The sequence below is a fragment of the Osmerus eperlanus genome, chromosome 13 (assembly GCF_963692335.1).
Source record: "Osmerus eperlanus chromosome 13, fOsmEpe2.1, whole genome shotgun sequence".
Taxonomy (NCBI): Eukaryota; Metazoa; Chordata; class Actinopteri; order Osmeriformes; family Osmeridae; genus Osmerus; species Osmerus eperlanus.
Genome location: NC_085030.1, coordinates 4,089,337 through 4,108,646, shown reverse-complemented (window position 1 = coordinate 4,108,646; position 19,310 = coordinate 4,089,337). Strand labels below are relative to the sequence as shown.

Below are 19,310 nucleotides of genomic sequence, written 5' to 3'. Positions count from 1 at the left end.
GTGCAAAAACTGCATATCAGGCAGTTTATTGGACATAAACAGACAGCGAAATGGACAGACGAACAGATGATGCACAATCAATGACGATGGCTTATACAATTTGTACAACGGGTTATTATCATTAAAGAAATACAAAACACATAATAGTAGAAGAGGCATTGGTTAACCTCAGCTGCAACAAGTAGAGAAGTATTCGGCAAACAAACATCTTTGTGCAGACTCATGTGGTGTCTGGAAGACCCAAAACTCATTATTAAGGACATCTGTCACACATCACATCAGTAAAAGAGAAATACTTTCGCCGGACTTAGCGTTTTACAATAATTACGTGTAAACTATACCTCAAGTCACCTGACAGCATCCTTGAAGTACAGGACCTTCTAATAAACCATGCATGAGCATATATACCATATGTGTTAGAATGGTAGTCTAAGAACAGTTTACAGCATTATCTCAGGAGTCCTGTGCTTAAGAATAGTCCACAGACTGGCCTGGTGTTGGATAACGAGCTGTCATGCAGTGTCCTCGCCAGCAGTGGGCAGCTGTGGGTCCCTCACTGGACAGAGAGAACGCTGCAAATCTGAAAATTGTCATCTTTCCTTTATTAAGTCTGTAGGAATGTGTGTAGAGCAGCTGAAGGATGAGAGTCCACTAGGCTGACTACCATAATACTCAGCCTACAGAGTCAGACACAACCACAATCTAGACCTGTCTGCTGGAGTGTTCTCGAATAGAACTCAGTTCTAGACCTTCCAGATGGTTCTTGAACTGTGTGATGTTTCTAGAGCCCAGAGCTGGTTTTAGAACTGTCTGATGGTTCTATCAAAATAGGACAGCCCCTCTCCACACATTCAAGTACATTCCTAGTGTAAAATAGCAAAAATCAATCTTAAAGAATTATGTATACTGTATATATGAATAAAATAAATATATGGTAAATAGGGCACTTGGTTACTTTGTTATTGTGAGATCTATAAGTGTACAAGGCAGTCTTCACTGGGAGTATTCCCATCTTCAGAATCACAGCCCTTCATTGTTCAATCAAACAACTATTTTTCCTTTTTACTTCCTTCTGGTCACCATGGGGATGACGATGTAATTTCCTCAGAAAAGGAAGAGCCTACTGCTCTGGCGGGGCCATCTCTGGATCTGTCTGACATGAGGATGGCTAGTTGTAGCTGTTCACATGCGAAGTCATTGTTCCGTGTAAAATGAGCAGTTTGGACCAGTTCAGCCACTATCCTGGCACAACTTCAGTACTGTCAGACCAGATTAAAGCCTCTTCACATAGTTCCCAGGAAACGTTCCAAAGAATTTGCTTCTTCTGGATGTGCCTGGACATTGAGAAAAACACACCAGCGTAAGAACTAGCTTGAGGTGGTATCTTGATATCTACATGCTGCAGGTCATGGATAGATGGGTGGATGTAGAGGTTGGATTCACCTACGAACCACCCGTCGTCACATCTCTCCATGACATCGACCACCTCACCCTCCCTCAGCTCCAGCTCATCCTCGTTGCGAGGGGCGTAGTTATACAGCACCTGGAACCTGCATGACATCATCAGTTTGGGACAGGTTGTCGCATCAGACTCACATTTACTGTTCAGACCCAGATTCTAAGTTCTAGAACATACACACACAGCTTGAATGACAGCCAGCTAAATAAGACTCAGGAATGAGGGGATAAGCAGAAAAGGTGGAGTAGAGAAGATTTGGAACATGGGAGATGGAGTCGAGGAAAAGATTTGGAACATGGGAGATGGAGTAGAGGAGTAGAAGATTTGGGACATGGGAGCTACTCACGGCTCTCCACCACACTGCAGTCCTTCCTGGGTGAAGGCTGGGCGCTGGAGAGAAAAGGAGAGAAGGAGAAAAGAGATGTCAGCCATGTCTAAATCTTTATGCTAAAGAGCCTACGAAGCGCAGTGAACCTTCCCACAGTATAAATTGCCGAGACAACACCATCAATCCACACAATCCTCAAGTCAAACCTTCCACAACAGTTTCAGACTCCATACAACTGTTCTAGACCAGCATAACGACATACTCCAAAATCCCTGTGGCAAATAAACACAAGGAGACTCAAAAACAACTACCCGAACTCCAGTCAAGCAGGTCACCAGCAGACCCTGGTTCTGTCTCGGCCCGGCAAGACAGGCTGGACAGAGACCATTTTCACCATGCAGAACTACCCTCGCAGACCATGCTATGTGGGCAGCACACTCTGACAAACATGGTCTGCCTGGAGGGTCTCTAGGACTGGTCACCTCTCACTGATGCAGCTCAAGGTGCACTGTGGGAGATGTGCGTACCCTAGGAGCTGGTGAGTGGGTGTGGCCTCTACTGGGTGAGCCGCAGGAACGCCGTGACATCACAGGACTACGAGGGGGCTTACCCACAACCACTACCTCACGCTTTAATGGCTGCAGGGACCAGGACACACAGTCAGAGTAGAGACACACACACAACCTAAAAAACAGCAGGCATCTAGTCTGTGAACTAGACTGAGAGCCCATAGAGCCCATATTTATATCTATATCTATCTGACCTGGTATTTGTAACATCCAGCTGGCTATGTTTAGGGCCTAAGGCGATGGTATATTTAGACAGCCCTGACAGTGTTCATTTAAACTAAAAGACAGGCAGCTATATCAATGTTTGTTTTGGGTGAACTCCTTCCATGCAGAACAGTAAACAAATATCACCAACCACGATTGGTAAGCTAAAATAAAAATGTTAATCTTCTAAGTCCTGTTTCTGAGGTTAGAGGTCACACCATTTTCACACAGCTGCCATGGTTACCTTGGGCTTAGGGGAGCGCATTTCTGGTCGGGACTTTGTGTAGGGAGGAGGGGAAGGGGGAGGGGTGGAGAAGGAAGAGGGGGAGGAGGGCTTGGGGTAGGGAGGGGGGGAGTGAGGCGGGGTGGAGGAGGGCTTGGGGTAGGGAGGGGGGGTGGAGGAGGGCTTGGGGTAGGGAGGGGGGGAGTGAGGCGGGGTGGAGGAAGGTTTGGGGTAGGGAAGGGGGGAGTGGGGAGGAGTGGCACAGGGAGAAAGATGCAAGGGAGGGGAAGAAAGAATCGAATGTTCGAGAGGAGGAGAGGGCTGGCACACTGGTGCACCCTGGGATTGACCAGCCTGTGTCGGAAAGATGGAGAAGTTACAAGTTTATAGCTTGATCAAGGGTTAGTCTGCAGGCACGTATCCACGGCAACGGTAGGAAAAACACACAGCACACCCCTCTCTACCTGACGCTCGCCTGGATTCTCTGGTTGGAGTTCCACTAGATGTTCCACTGGACACTCCATCTTGATTTCTAACTGAAGTTCTGCTTGACGTTCCATTAGATGCTCCACCTCATGTTCTACCTCACATTTGATCAGATGTTCCACAAGATGTTCTCGTTGGTACTCGGGTCTCTCCTCCACAGGTGTGACAGATGTTTGTTTGTCAGGGAGAGGCCTGACTTCATCAAGCTCGTCTTCATCTATGAACAGCTTGGGAAGCCCTTTGCCTTCATCTGCTGCCTGCCTGTGAAACCCCTCCCCCTGGGAAAACAAGCTCTGTGATTTGCTGCGCTGTATGATGGACACCAGCTCCTCACACAAGTCGTCTTCCTGCTCTCTGGACGGCGAGTCCTCTCTAGGAGCTGATTGTTTGCTGGTCAAGGTGTGAGATGGTTGGTTTCTGGCCAGGCTGAAAGCTGTTTGGTTGTCAGCCAGGTTGAAAGCTGGTTGGTTGTCAGCCAGGCTGAAAGCTAGTTGGTTGTCAGCCAGGCTGAAAGCTGGTTGGTTGTCAGCCAGGCTGAAAGCTGGTTGGTTGTCAGCCAGGCTGAAAACTGGTTGGTTGTCAGCCAGGCTGAAAACTGGTTGGTTGTCAGCCAGGCTGAAAGCTGGTTGGTCGCTGGGTTCATACACAACAAGGTCCACAGGACTGGAACTAGCCTCTGACTCAGCTGGACAATCCATGAAGGATCTAGCACTGGCCTGTGACAGGTCAACCACACTGCCATACTGAGGGTGGGTGTCAAAGGAGGGGGAAATAGGGGAGGAAGTGATGGAGGTTCCCGTCGTGGGGAGAGAGGGGAGGGGGGAGGGGCTGGGCTCAGGGGAGGAGGGGAAGGTCCTAGGGGAGGTTATAGGGATGAAGTGCCCCTGTCTGAAGGACGGAGTTAGGGAGAGGGAGGGGGAGTAGGAGTAGGAAGAGCCTTGGCGGGAGACGGGTGAGGAGGACACCAGAGAGTCCAGCTCCTCCAGGTCGGCCAGCAGGCCATGGGGATAGGGGGGAGGGGTGGGGCCGGGGGTGAGGGAGGGGGTGAGAGAAGGGGTGAGCGAGGGGGTTCTGCGGGGCTGGGCAGGAGGGGTAAAGGAGGGGTAAGGGGGAGGGGTTGGGGCAGGGGTGAGGGAGGGGTAAGGGGGAGGCATAATGGCAGGGATGAGGGAGGGGGAGAGCCCCAGGGTGAGGGATAGCCAATCGTTTGTGATGGCCTGCAGTTTGGCTTTCTGGGGGGATGGGCCTGGCCTAGGGGAGGGGGAGGAGCTGTAGCTAGGGAGTGTGGATGAAGGCTGAAGGATGGAGAGAAAGAAAGTAAGAGAGAGAACTGAAAAACCAAGAGAAAATGGCAGGAGACACGAGAAGATATGAAAGCCGACACTACTGTCACTACTGTCACCCAAATGACATAGAGAGAGAAAAGGTGACAATGCCATCGCATACCTTAGCTGAGCCCAAGGGGTGGAGTCTGTCATTGGGGACATTCTGTGGCAGTGAGGATTGTGGGTAGTGGGTCTTCTGGGTCACGTCCACGTAGGAGACCGGGAAAATGCCCTGACGTCCAGACTCCGGAAGTTTCCCCTCAAACCAGTTCTGATCCACCTGTCTCAACAGCAGCACAGGCTCCCCCTAAAGCACACAGGGCTGTGTTAGATGGAGGGATAGAGAAACCGAGGCATGGAGACAGAGGTGGAGGGAAAGAGAGAGAGATGAAGTGATAGGAGAATTGGAGGATTAGAGCTTGAGAAGAGGCAGGGCTGGAGGAATGAAGAGCTTGAGGGAAGGATGGACAGAGAGACGGTGGTGGTGGATAGGAGGGTCTTGCCTTCTTCAGAGACAGCTCGACAGAGGTGTCAGCTGTGAAGTTGTAGCGAGCCACAGCCTGCCCCAGCTCTCTGGCCTGGACCGGGGGTGGGGGTCTGATTGGCTGGGGCTTCTGAGAGGGACTTATCTTCTACAAAGAGAGAGACAGATGAAGAGAGACAGATAAGGTCACGGATAAGCTTACTGGAATCAGTGTTAATGGAGAAGAGAGAGAAGGGAGGTGAATTAAGGAGGGAAGAAAAGACAGCTAGAGGCACACAGGAGTGTAGAAAAGACAGGAGAGGAAGAAAAGATGGAGAGGAGAGGAGAGAAGAGAAGAGGGGAGAAAAGAAGGAGAGGAGAGGACTTACCTCCACATAAGAGATGGGGAAGATCCCCACCTGTCCATGGCTCTCTCCCTCATACCAGTTATTATCAATCTGCTTGAGGATGTAAACAATCTCCCCTTTCCTCAGAGCCAGCTCCCTGGGATGACACAACACCAAGTTAGCATGTTAGCATGATGTCAGTTACTTGGGACCACACAACACTACAGTTAGCATGCAATACCACAGTTAACATGTTAGACATAACATGCTGTCTACTCAATGGTATTACACAACACAATAGTTTTGGTTCAGTAAGACAGATGTTTAGCGTTGGAGGGATGCTTACTTGACGGTCTGAGCTTTGAAGTTGTATACTGCTCTGGCTGCCTGTTTCTGTTGGGAACAAAATAATGTACCATTTCCTCAATATAGACAATCATCCCTGCGTGCCATCAATACAGTTGGGTATTGGACAGTAGATGACTGTGGCTCACTTACTTCCTGAATATCAGGGATGTGCTTCCTGCTGGGAGGGGCAGTGCGACCCAGGTCAGCATAAGATTGGACGGGAGTTGCATGGCGGCCAATGTCAACATACGATTGGTTCCTACTGAAGTCCTGGTCTGAAGGGGAGGGACAAAGAGCCACAATCACAGAGAGACAGCAAGTAGAGATAGTTCACATGCAAGGGAAGGGTCGTTGGCACAGGTACTAGACAAAACCAAATTTATCTAATGGACCAGACTTAGGCATCTTAAAAGAAAAGCTATAAGAGTTTGCACGTGGTAGAGCAAAAAGAAACTGGAACCTGAAAAAGAAACTGGAATAAATTGGGGCAACTAACACAATACTATGGGTGAACAAACTAACATACAAAAAGATATGTGTGTGCATAAACACAACAATCATATGCACACACACCGTGTACATGATGTAGGTATTCTACTACGGTAAATCAAACATCACAGAAAACAACTACAACATGAAGCACATGAACTCATTGACCCCACGTCACTGAAAACGTACACATGCACACTACAGTAGACGACAGACACATACAGAACATGCAGGAAAGAGGATGAACATAGAGAGAGAAAGAAATTAGGAACAAGAGGGAGAGAGGGAAGAGGGAGAGAGAGAGAGAAGGAAAGAAGAAGAAAGCTAGGGGGTGGGGGGTGGTGAGGTACTTTGGGAAGGATGCGGCCCTCCACCTTGGCAGAGTTCATTCCAGTCCTGGTGGCTGGTTTGTTTCTGGGCGGGGCTGGGGGAGAGAAGCTGGTGGCACACGGGGCTGGCCATTCCATCTGGCAGTGGGGGGTATATCTGGTGCAGGCGGCGGGGTCTGTACCCCATCCCATCTCCCTGCCTAGGGTGGCCCACAGCCTGCAGGGAGGAACTTCTCTGGGGCGTGTCTGGAAGAAGCTCTGCAATCAGCCTATGGAGGAGGCTGCTACCAGACAAGTTGTTCCTCCAACTCTCCTCCTCCATGCTCCTCCTCCTCTCGTCGTCCCTGGTCCTCCTCTCATACTCCTCCCCGCTCCTCTCCTCCAGTAGGTAGAGGTAGATGTCAGTCAGTGCCTCGTCCAGAGCTTGGTACACTGAGTTGCTCCGCCTCCGGTTGAAGGGGACAGGGCTTACCAAGGAGGCCAGCCGGGAGGGGGCAGGGGCTGGGCAGAGGGTTGGGGCTGGGTGGGCTGGAGCTGGGTAATGGGCAGGGGGTTTTGGGGCTGGGGGAGGTCTGGATCTGTCATGTCTGCGCAGGGTGGTAAAGCGGGTGGAAGAGGCGGGACAGGGGCCCTTACATTTGCCAACCAGCTGCCACTGATGAAAATGGTGATGAAGATGAGGATGGGCAGGGCTGCGGGGGCTGTCGGAGGAGGTGTGAGATCTGCGATCAAAGTCGCTCTCGCTGCAGGGGGAGGACCCTCCCAGGTGGATGATGTCACTGAGGTCCGAGGCCACACCCTCCGGCTCGCTGTCCCAGAATTCCTGCTGGAGGGTGGAGGGAGGAAGGGGGGGACACTGAACAGGGGGCTGGGGGGATGAGTAGAGAGGAGGTGGGGGCCTTTGGTGGGGGGGCTGGTGGGTTGAGGAGAAAGGGAGATGGGAGGGGATGGCATTGGCATGGCAGGGGGGCTGGGGGCAATGGCTATAGTAGGTGGGCTGGGAGGAGTTCCTGCCGGGGTAGAAGGGACGGCCCTCGGGGGGGTTCCTGGTGGGGGGGTTAGCAGGGGGGTTGTCGTCCAGGCTGGACTCTGTGGAGTTTCGTCTGTGGAGGATGCTCCCGCCTCGTGTCCCGCGGGGCCCCAGGTCAGGCATGGACCGCGACTTCTGGATGAGGCTCTCAAACTGTGTGATCCTATTGGTCACCACGTCTTTAGGCACATCCCCATGCAGCTTCTCCCTCTGGAGATCCTCGTCCTGCATCTCCTCTCTCTGCAGTCTCTCTGTCTGCAGTCTCTCTGTCTTCAGTCTCTCTGTCTGTAGTCTTTCTGCCTGCAGCTCGCTCTCGTATTCCAAAACTCGTAAACGCACAGTGGGGGTGTGGCCTCCGACTAGCGCCTGTCGGCTGATGTGGTGCATCTGCTTATACAGACGCAGGAAGCCAGGTGCATTGTGGGGCGAGCCTTGCCGTCCCTCCCCTTCACCTTCGACCCTCGAGTCACATGACAGGAAGTTTGTGCTCTTGGAGCGCAGCCGGGGGGTGTGAGGTCCCGCCCCTTCCTCCGTCAGCAGGTTGTCACAGCTCCAGGACTTTCGTTTGGGAGAAATTGGCTCGTCCCCCACACACTCTATGCTAGATGCACGGCTGCTATTTCCCTTCCCAATGTCACACTCAACCCCGTTCTCCCCCTCCTCTCTGTTACACAAAACCCCGTTCTCCCCCTCCTCTCTGCTACACACAACCCCGTTCTCCCCCTCCTCTCTCTCATGCTCAACCCCGTTCTCCCCCTCCTCTCTCTCACACACAACCCCGTTCTCCCCCTCCTCTCTCTCACACTCAACCCCGTTCTCTCCTTCCTCTCTGCTACACACAACCCCGTTCTCCCCCTCCTCTCTGTTACACTCTACCCCGTTCTCCCCCTCTCCTTTGTCACATACACCCCCACTCTGGCCCTGAGCTGCCCAGCCATTCAAACAGATAGAATCTACGGGTCTCAGAGTTGCAGTGGGGTCGAGAGAGACAGCACTGTCAGATCCCAGAGGTTGATCACTTGGACAAGGGGAGAGTGAGTTATGTGAGAGTGAGGTGGAGCATTTGAGATGGTCTGAGGCAATGTTACTACCTTCCCCACCTGAGAGATATCCAGCCAGCACAGCAGCATGGTCAGAGAGAGAGAGGACAGGACTTAGACAGGCTGTCACACACACACACACACACCATCTTACAGGAATTAGAGACAAGCTTTAGAAATATTTTGCTAGTTAAGAGAGCTTGTTAGTGAGAGAAATGACATTTAGGCCAATCCGGCTCAACAGTGAATTATCTTTGGATTGAAATGACAAAAGCACGCTTCAGCCTGGACAGAGTGATGTCACAAAAGGACAAAGGGACAAAAGGACAGAAAGACAGATGTGTGTGTGTGTGTCTAAAGCATACCTCTTGCTCTGGTGGGTAAGGTGGGGGAGGAGCTGACCACAGCTTTGAGAGGGGAGGGGCTGCGTGGGGTTGTCGCTGAGGGTCGACTGCTCATGCCGACACTCAGGCAAGGGTCGGGGACCCATGCCGGGCCCCGATTGGATAACAGGCTGGTGTCAGGGCCCTGATTGGAGGAGATGCTGCTGGCTGAGCTGTGACTGGTGGTCAGGCTGCCGGCAGGCTGGGGGGAGGCCGAGGTAGGCTCAGACTTCCTCCTCTTCCTGTAGTCAGTAGAGGAGCTGGGCACACACATTTTATTAATGTGTGTTATCAAACAGTATTTTGTTGGTCAGAGTAGGAACCGTTTGTATTTACCAGGGACAGTACAAAGTAATTACATCTGAGTCAGGCAACAGAAATGATGAACAATAATAATATGATGAACTCATGATGTATGGCTAAACCATAGAGATGTACTGCTTAGATGAGTATTACCTTGAGGGCCTGTCCGTAGGTCTGTCTGCCTTGCTGTGGTGAAGAGAATTCTGAAAGACACCCAACACACACCGTCTGAGTATCCAGCTTACACACACAAAGACAGCGCAACACTCTGGACAACCAGAGAATCAAAATGTTACCCTAGTCTGGAAACCAGACTCCTACCTTGACCCTAACCACTCCTCCGCCATAACATAGTCCTAACCTAGACCTCAGACCTGCAGAATCCACTGTCTCACATCATAGGGAGCATGTTTGTGCTTCACCTGCACACCTCACGCTTTCATCTGGTAAGACAAAGGTTCCAGTCTCCCATCCAGGTCTGCTGCAGACTGCCAACCATCCTGCTGGTCAGGTGTGCTTTCAGCAGGGCGTTCCACTTACGAGAGTCTCAATGTCAAACAAGGCAGGGAAGTCCTTGAAGGCCTGGCTGGAGTAGGTCCTCATCATTTTGAATCTAGTTCCTCTGCGCTCTGTCTGTCTGTCTCTCTGTGCAAGTTAGTTCGACAGAATCTTCTAGTTCTTTCCAGGCTATACTGACTGGAGGATCCTGTAGAAGGAGCTATGCTGCTTCTTCTGCTGCTAGTGTCTCAAATTCTCCGGGTATGGACTGGTGCCCTGCTAACATAAATACTGGCCTGGCTAGCTCACCGACACACACATTCACACACGAACACACACACAAACAGGCACACATACATGCACAAGGACACACCAACACGCAAACACACACATGATTGGCCTGCGAAGACCAAGACCTCACAGGACGTTCATAAAGATAGCCCACACCCCACTGGTCGTAACTGCTGGTGTCAGTCAAAGGCTTCACTCTGCTATTGTCACCGCCTCCAAATATAACCCACAGAGAGTACTAATGTTGCTCCTCACACAGGCTGTGGAGGTCCTCTTTACACAGACAGAAACACTGATGTCTTCGAGCCGACACACCACGACACGCTATTCCTTTAAACTTGGAAGACAGAGACAACCTTAGTTTTCGGACTGAAGTCAAAATAAATAAATAATGATATCTATGATCCCACTGGAAACAAATGAACATCAAACCACGATTGCCAAGGACAGATGGCAACACTTCGTCAGCTATGTGCTACGGCGACGGCCTGTGCCATGACACGGCAGTTGATAGGAAGATAGGACAGGCCTTGGAAGGGGCTGGCAGAGCGCATACTAAGAGGGGGGATGGAGGAGGAGAGAAGAGGGGAGGGGAGAGAGACGGAAGAAAAGGCAGGAGGGGCAGTGAACAAAGACCTAGCCTGAGAGTCGTAAACATTGACGTATGACAAGGATGCGGCGGTACCGAGGCTTGTTCACACAGCGTCCACCTGTTCTAGTGCTGTCCTCCAGACATCCCCTACATCGGGAAACACCTTGTTTGTGCATCTGTAAATATGGGGGGGCTTTTCACAAACCATAACTCACAGCTCAGTTTGTTTTCAATTCTATGTTTAGTATTTTGATTGGGTGTAACAGGGTGGGAGGGGCAGAGCTGTTTACCTGGGCGTGGCCTCTAGGAGAGCTCTCTGGATGACAATCCAGGCGTTTTTTAGGTGGCTTAGGAGAGGAGGTGAGGAGGAGGGAAGAGGAGAGAAGAGGAGAGTAGAGGAAGGGGAGGAAAGGTGAGGGAGATGGAGGAGGACATGATAAAGGAGAGGGGGAGAGGGGTGGATTACAAAACCACAATGAAAAAGAGGCGTTCAGGTGCGCACACACACACACACACACGCACACAGACACACACATGCTGCAAGTGTCACTGCATCACTAATCAGCATTGCTTCCATCCTCATGTTCCCTTTCAAGGGTTTGATTTTGGATCCTCCGACGAACCAACTACTTTCCATAAACACTGCCTTAGCCAGCCATTCAATGTTGCAGGTGAGTGTTTTACTGACAAGGAAGTTCAACCAGTTCAGCCTAGTTGCACACACACACCAAACCGAGCAAATGAGAGATGAAGGCGATGTGGGATAGAGATATGCTGACGAATTGGTAAGCCGAAAAGGCAGAAGATGAATACATGCTCACTCACAAACATGCTACCTCATCTACACGACATACATGAGAATAGAGTAGAGTAGAGTAGAGTAGAGTAGAGTAGAGTAAAGCAGAGGAGTGGAGAGGAGAGGAGAGGAGAGGAGAGGAGAGGGGAGGGGAGGGGAGGGGAGGAGATGAGAGGGGAGAGGAGGAGGTAGCTGGAGGCCTCTGACCCTCCCCTGACCAGGAGCAGCTTGGTGGGCCTGATCTTACCGGCCGTCCAAACTCCAGCTCTGCAAAGAACTTAAACCACGGCTCGTCCTCAACAGCTATCACTGGGTGGGCCAGGCTAGTCTGGAAAGATGAAGGGCAGGAGGCGAGGGATGAGGAGAAAGAATGGAGGGGAGGAGTCGCAGCCCAATGACACATAGACAAGTGAGATGGGGCTGACTAAGACACAGATGTAGAGAAAGAGGAGCCCTGAGAATTCAGTGTGGGACTCAAGACTCCAGCAGGTCTCCACCTCCACCAGCAGAGGGCACTGTAGTCTGTAGTAACTGGACCCATCCTGCCATGTTGTCACAGGAAAAGGTTCCCTCCAGCTTGTCAAGTTCTCCTACCTGTCTCTCTTGCTCCAAGATGGACGACCTCCCGGGCTCGTAATCAAAAATGCTGCGAGGCTCCGCACGGTACCGCCGAGTGTCCACCTTCCTCTCTGGGGCATCCCACTTCCTGTTCACAGCACACAAGCACAGAGAACGGTCAAGGGTTGGAACTGAGATAATGAGAACTCATGAGAGGAATGTCCTGCTACCGAGAAACTATCCCATAATAGAAGAGGCTGTCGTACATGTCTCTCTCCGGCTCACTGGCCCTGCTACGCCCCGCAATCGACCTGAGCGAAGGGGTGGGGGAGGGAGAGGCATTCGCTTTACGGAGGGGGCGCGTGGTGTCGTTTTCGGAGACAGTCTTGGTGATTGGCTGGTAGGCATGACTCCTTGGAGCGGGGTGTTCTTCCGGAGAATGATCATCTACAACAACAACAACAATAATCTACACGACAAAAAACAAGAAGTATCGTTGCACTTATCGTTGTAAGTGTGAGGGAAAGCGGAGAAAGAGAGAGAGCGAGAGTGATGGAGTAGGGGTGAAAGGGTAAGGATGAAAGGGGGAGTCTGAGTGAGAGAAGAGATGAAGTGTGAGTGGGAATAAGGGTGAAAGAGAGGAGAGTAAGAGAGGAGAGAAAGCGAAGAGAGAGAGAAGAGAGAGGGGAAAGAAACAGGAGGAAGAGAGGAGTGAGAGGAGAGAAACAGGAGAGAAAGAGGAGAGAAAGAGAGGAGAGAAAGAGGAGAGAGGTGACTCACCAGGGTTGTCTGCAGCTCTGTGTAACTCAGGCTCAGCTTCTGTTAGAACAAACCAACAAGGTGAGAAAACACCTTCCACCACACACATAGTCAGACACACTTCTACACACATAACTGCCTCACACACACACACACACACACACACACACCCACACACACACACACACACACACACACACACTTACACACACATACACGCATACACCTCCACACAGATATTCAGACTCCAGCAAGACATCTGTAGGCTAACAAGGCCTTATCCATCCATCCATCATCTTCCGCTTAAAAAACAACGGCCTTAACAAGGCCTTATGCAGCTGGGAAATATATGTGACCTTTGTCTGTTTTATTGGATGTTTCAATGCCACTAACACCAACAGAGGAAGGGCTCCCTGGCTGTGGATACATATTGACATTAGATAAATAGTCCGGGGAAGAGGCACACCAGTCAGTTTGCATTTGCAGTCTGTTGATTGAATGGTATTGCTGAGTCACGCCAGTACCAACCTGGTCAGAACAGGCCAAACTGATTTAGCCTTTTACTTTCTGAGAAAGAGTGATGTATGACTTTGCTAGACTCGCTACCCTATCTTGAATGGTAGGATGAACTTATTTGGTTTTCACAATGTATGCTTCATGTTTGGTTACCCACAATGTTTGGGGTTATCTCGTTGTTATGTTCAGTGACCTATGCACTTTTGTAAAGCTCTCTCTTGGAAGTCGCTTTGGATAAAAGCGTCTGCTAAATGCATAAATGTAAATGAAAATTTTGACAAAAATATTGTGGGAGGTTTTCGGAAATAAATTAGCTGGCAAATCTTTTTATTCACACTGGAAATCCTTGTCCAAGAACAGACCCACACACTCTCAATACACAAACACACATAAACACACCACAGTCAGGGAACGATTACGTACGTACTTTATGGATACAAATCTCCATGTCTGTGGTTCTTACCTGCCTTATGGGCCATGTGGATCTGTTTAAACATGCTCTTGTACCAGTCTTTAGGCCGCTCCACTGCCTGTCACAGGTACACACACACCACAGTAGAACCACACATCAGAGAGAGAGGGATTCAGTTACAGAGTAATGCAGACACTGGGTGATCTTGCTGGAGCTAGCGGGCTGGGCAACGCGGTCCTATCGAGGGAGATTCTAGCATGGAGGAGGCTCCACCACCCTCGTAAAGCAGCTTGATCGCTACCAGCTCACATTCTGTTTCCCCCTCCTATCTGGCTGGCCCCCACCCAACTGCCAAAGACAGAGCGGTTGGCCCCCGTCCAATCAGAACGCTTTAATATGCTTTAGGGTCTTATGAGTTACAACCTCAGCTGGAAGACCAATGAGCCGTGTTAATATCAGTTGTATGTAGAATGTTTGACTGTTTAAAGAAAAAAATCTGATTCTGTTGATGCGTCTGAGAGTTTTGTGTCAAGGAGGGCAACTTCCATGGGGTAGGCAATGTCAGATGATGTCTTACCGTTCGAATAGCAATGGGGATGCCTGATTGGTCCACAGGGCCTATGCCAGTGAAGTGAGTGGGAGGAGTTCTGGCCTCCTCTGCTGCCATTGGTTTTCTGTGGTTGTGGGCTTGGCTTGAGGGGGCCGGGCTCGGGGCATGACCCCGGTGACCTCTGACTTCTGGGAAGGACAGAGACAGAAAAGCAGAGTTAGAACTCTCTCTCTCTACCTCACACACACACACACACACATGCACAAGGACACATATGCACACAGACATAATTTTGAAAGCTTTTTTTGAACACACATTTGAATTAAATATACCTTTAAAATCAATTGACATTTTCTTCCAATCTGACAGACAAGCAAGCAGACAGACAGACATAGACACAGACAGACAGGTTAATCCCTGGTGCTCCTTCTCTTGGCCTTGAGATTACAGCATTAATCCGCATCACTTGGCCTCAGGGATTAGAGAGATCACTGACCACAAACGAGGAGCACACACCATCCAAGCCTCAACACACACACACTTGAACACTGTAACCACACACTCACATACACATGCAGAGACATACACGCACACGTGCATCCACACACGTTCAAACACATCCACAGCATCCATGCACACACACACAAAAATGTCATTTGCCATTCCCACAGCCACAAACACAAGCATACACACGCAAAAACACACACACACACACAGTCTTTAATGAGAGTGGCTTCATCAGAATTGACAAGCTAACTCACCATGACAACCAGGAGAGAGAGAGAGCACAAGGGAAAGGGAGGAGGGAGAGGAGAAAAAGAGATATCCGTTGAACGTGTAAGAAAGAGGGCGACCCACCTGACCTCACATCCTGTTGTGAGGGGCTGGATGAGAAGCTAGAGCCAGGTGGGGGGGGCAGGTCCTGAGGGAGGGAGGGGGAGGAAGGGGAGGACAGGGCTTGGGGGAGGGAGGGGGAGGAAGGGAAGGACAGAAGAGGCTGGTGACTGAAGGAGTTTCCTGTAGCCTTTCCTGTCCTGTTCAACCTCATTTGACTCTGAGGAACGGACAGAGACAGAATGAGAGAGCAAAAGAGAGAGAGAGAGAGAGAGAGAGAGAGAGAGAGAGAGAGAGAGAGAGAGAGAGAGAGAGAGAGAGAGCGAGAGCAAGAGAGAGCGAGAGAGAGAGAGGGGAAAAAGCTATGGTCAGATGTTGGGGAATGCAAAATGCTGGACTGATACGGTATGACACTATTGGGATAAGGAAAACTTCATTTTTAGATGGACACAGGTTGCCTGAGTGTGTGAACGATGTAGAGAGAAGAGAGAGGCTAACCAGGAGTGAGGGCCTCTGTAGGTTGGGTCGAACACTCCTATAGCCTTTGGCAGCTAGGGAGGAAGTGATGTCGTCTCCATTCCTTAAGCTCTCTGCTACTCCATAGCAACGGCAGACATCTGAAGACAATAAAAGAGCAGAGATGAGAATGTGTGTTCATGTGTGTGTGTGTGTGGGGGGGGGTGTTCATGTGTGTGTACTCATGTACCTCCTGATCAATGCAAATTGGGACACATCTTGGGTTTAGAATGAGGCATAGTGAAAACAAAAGCATAGACACATTAAGAGGATTAAGTTAGATTATGCTATTGTTTATCTGAACTGCACTATAACCACAGCCGCAATCTGGCACATGGCTGGTAAAGTGTGCGTGTGTTATGGTGTTTCCGTGTATCTGTGAATGGAGTCATAGGGTTGGTTGTTGAGCGGGCAGGACAGTGTACACACCTGTATCCATGGTGATCTCTCTTTGTTTCTGGACTTCAGCCTGTCCTGAAATAAAACACTTGACTATGACACTTTGCTTTCACCATGATTCAGCAAACACACACACACATCACTGACTGCTGTGTAACCCCCTTTATAACCCTAACCTTAATCACCCTGTGCCCCCCCACCCCCCACCCCCCACCCCCTCCCCCCCAGCACACACACAAACCACCCCCTTGGGGCGTGTTAGCGTCACGCAACATCATATTAGATTACAGGACAGCAGACTGCTGGCGACACAGAGCAGCTGAGACATACACACACCATCTAGACACACACACACCATCTAGACACACACACACCATCTAGACACACACACACCATCTAGACACACACACACCATCTAGACACACACACACCATCTAGACACACACACACCATCTAGACACACACACACCATCTAGACACACACACACCATCTAGACACACACACACCATCTAGACACATACACACACACCATCTAGACACACACACACCATCTAGACACATACACACCATCTAGACACACACACACACACCATCTAGACACACACACACCATCTAGACACATACACACCATCTAGACACACACACACCATCTAGACACACACACACACAACCTAGACAGACACACACCACCGAGACACACATACACCACCGAGACACGCACACACCATCTAGACACACACACACACACACCATCTAGACACACATACACACCATCTAGACACACACACTATCTAGACACACCCACCATGTAGAATCACACACACCACCGACACATTTACACCACCTAGACACAAAAACAATCTGGACACACACCTAACAGACAGACAACATCCATCTCGCAATCTACAGAGCAGACCCTCACAGCCCCCCGATCCCCCATTTCCACCCAGTAGAGGAATCATGTTCATGTGTAATAACCACAGAAAAGAGCCGAGTATCTCCTCCCTCTAGGAGAAACACACCTGCCAGACAGCAGAGCAGCTGTCTGGGCTGCCCAGGTTTTAGCAGAACAGCAAGTAGACCCCAAGAGACTACATATAGTATGTCAAATACTAATTATGGCTATCATTTGCCAATTGGACTAACCTGATAACCACAGCTTTTAAGGCTAACAGATAATGACAGCAAACATGTCTAACTGATAGCCTAGCCATGGCCGACAAGGCTGACTAATGATGAAATGACAGCTAGCAGGGCTAACTAAGAATGACAGATCAGCGAAGCACTGACACACCCAGACGCTGCTGGTTAGCCTCTGTTGCCCACAGGCTCTGAGGTGAAACAGCAGCTTGACAGTCAGACTCTCCTAGCCTCCCTGAGGAGTTAAGTTAAGAACGGATTCCAAGACCTGCTATTTATGTAGACAATGTTTCTGGATAAGAATGTGTGCTCAAGCAAGTCTGCAGTGAGCTCAATGAGGTGCTTCCAGTGTTGGCATGGCATAATTTCATCAGCATTCATTAACAATAAGCCATGATTCTCCAATCTGTTGTGTAAAGGTTTAACCTGGCCACATACAGAAAACATCATTCAACCAAAAGTGGCAGCACCTTTTTTTCTCTGCTCGCACTGGTGATTGAAAAAGTGCCTAATAACTACTGCACAACAGAGCCATTTCATGACTTAAACACATTTTAGAAGTGCGGAGGGCAGGGAAGACAAGAACTTCATCCCTGACTCCACCCTTAACGCTTCACTTGGTTTGGTAGGCTTACATGTGGAGCCGTGAACATGAACATGACAGTAAAGCCATGTTAAGGCCGCGTTGTGGAATGTTACATCATAAAAAGAAGACAGCCCCCCCACCACCACCACCTTTCTCCACACTCTCTCTCTCCTCCTCACTCCCCACACCAGCCTACCCACCTCTAAGCCCCTAAGTCCCCCACCACCCTTCAATTTCAGGGAACATGCCAGAGGAAACCCTGAGAAGGGATGACTTCAGACAAAGTTAAAAATACCCTGTCATGCCTTAACCAGAGCCAGAGAGTCTGCCTCCTTGAGATGGGGGTTGGGGTGTGTGTCTGTGGGGGGGGGGGGGGGGGGGGTTGTAGCAAGGCGCAGGACAAAATTCACTAGCCAAAGATGAAAGCAGCGGTGCACTCACTCAGTCATCTATTCATTCTCTCAATATTTCATTACCCATAGTCAGTAGCAGAGATGACCTGTACCTCTTTATAATAATGTTGCCCGCAAGCCATGTCTGTCATTTACCAACTATAGAATATGTAGCCATAGCCTGGGTGACATAATGTACATTACTTTAACAATTAGCCTGCTTCACATGATGCTTAGCAGGTGCATATGGCTCCTAGGTGGTGGCATGCGCCAGATTTTCCTCCGTTATGACTAAAGGGACATAATTGTACTTTTAAAAAATCCTTAATTTTGCTAAAATAGGGACACATGCCGCGAGACACGTTCAAACCACTGTTACTGCAACTACGTTCAGAACATATACCATCGGCGCGCAGTCCTATACAATAACAACGCATGGGAACAAATGATCTTTACATTACGTCACGCAGGTTTTACAGAAGCGTAATAAAGCCTTGTTCTAACAATACATTTCAGCAAATCATCACTGTGTATATGCGGTGTAAGATTCTTCTAAATTGATAGGGTGTGTGCACACTCAACATGCACCTGTTTTGAGCGTCTATCAATGAAGCGTCAAAACACTGAGCTAGAAGGCTACTATATGCTATAGTCACATTAAGGGAGACTTGCCTGTAGGATGAGTTCCGTATTTATGTCGCTGGCATCTTGAGTCAGCTCTTTCCGCACAACTAATGCTTTTCAGACGAATGAAAAGTGTTTTTCCACATCAACAAATCATGAAAGCTCGTCTTTGTCACTCCCATGACGGCGCAGTCCTGCAGTGGCTTACGCCTGTCCTGTCCACGCAGGATGGGTGTAGTGGCAGCTACAAAGGTGTAATATTCGGCTCCCCCAGGGCTGTTTGGCGGTGTCGCTGTCGTTGTCGCCCAACACGGTCGAGTGTTGCTCATTGGTGCAGCGCGGGTCCCCTTGGACCGTGGTCATGGCAACACAGGGGCATGGCCTCAAGAGGTCTCTCTGAATGGCGCGAATCTCATATAGAACCCCCCCCTCTCTCTCTCTTTCTTTCTTTATCTCTCCCTCTCTCTTTCTCTCAGGACAACTGGGACATCTTAACATACTTACCCCCTGCAGTGCTGTT

The 19,310-nt window shown here is 49.9% G+C and overlaps 1 protein-coding gene across 1 annotated transcript; it reads right to left on the bottom strand.

Moving 5' to 3' along the window:
• Positions 1–9: 9 nt before the first annotated feature.
• LOC134032838 (sorbin and SH3 domain-containing protein 2-like) lies at positions 10–19,310 on the bottom strand. Its single transcript, XM_062476896.1, has 26 exons — positions 18,839–19,310; positions 16,078–16,122; positions 15,631–15,749; positions 15,157–15,352; positions 14,326–14,486; positions 13,800–13,866; positions 12,842–12,880; positions 12,328–12,508; positions 12,098–12,209; positions 11,751–11,831; positions 10,998–11,054; positions 9,480–9,529; positions 9,006–9,283; positions 8,477–8,700; positions 6,616–8,308; positions 5,903–6,027; positions 5,751–5,797; positions 5,447–5,561; positions 5,098–5,226; positions 4,716–4,901; positions 3,248–4,564; positions 2,805–3,137; positions 2,315–2,425; positions 1,806–1,849; positions 1,444–1,550; positions 10–1,334 (listed from the first exon to the last, which is right to left on the bottom strand). Exons 2-26 carry the CDS (start codon positions 16,085–16,087, stop codon positions 1,273–1,275), a joined length of 5,844 nt encoding a protein of 1,947 aa, XP_062332880.1. The 5' UTR covers positions 16,088–16,122; positions 18,839–19,310; the 3' UTR covers positions 10–1,272.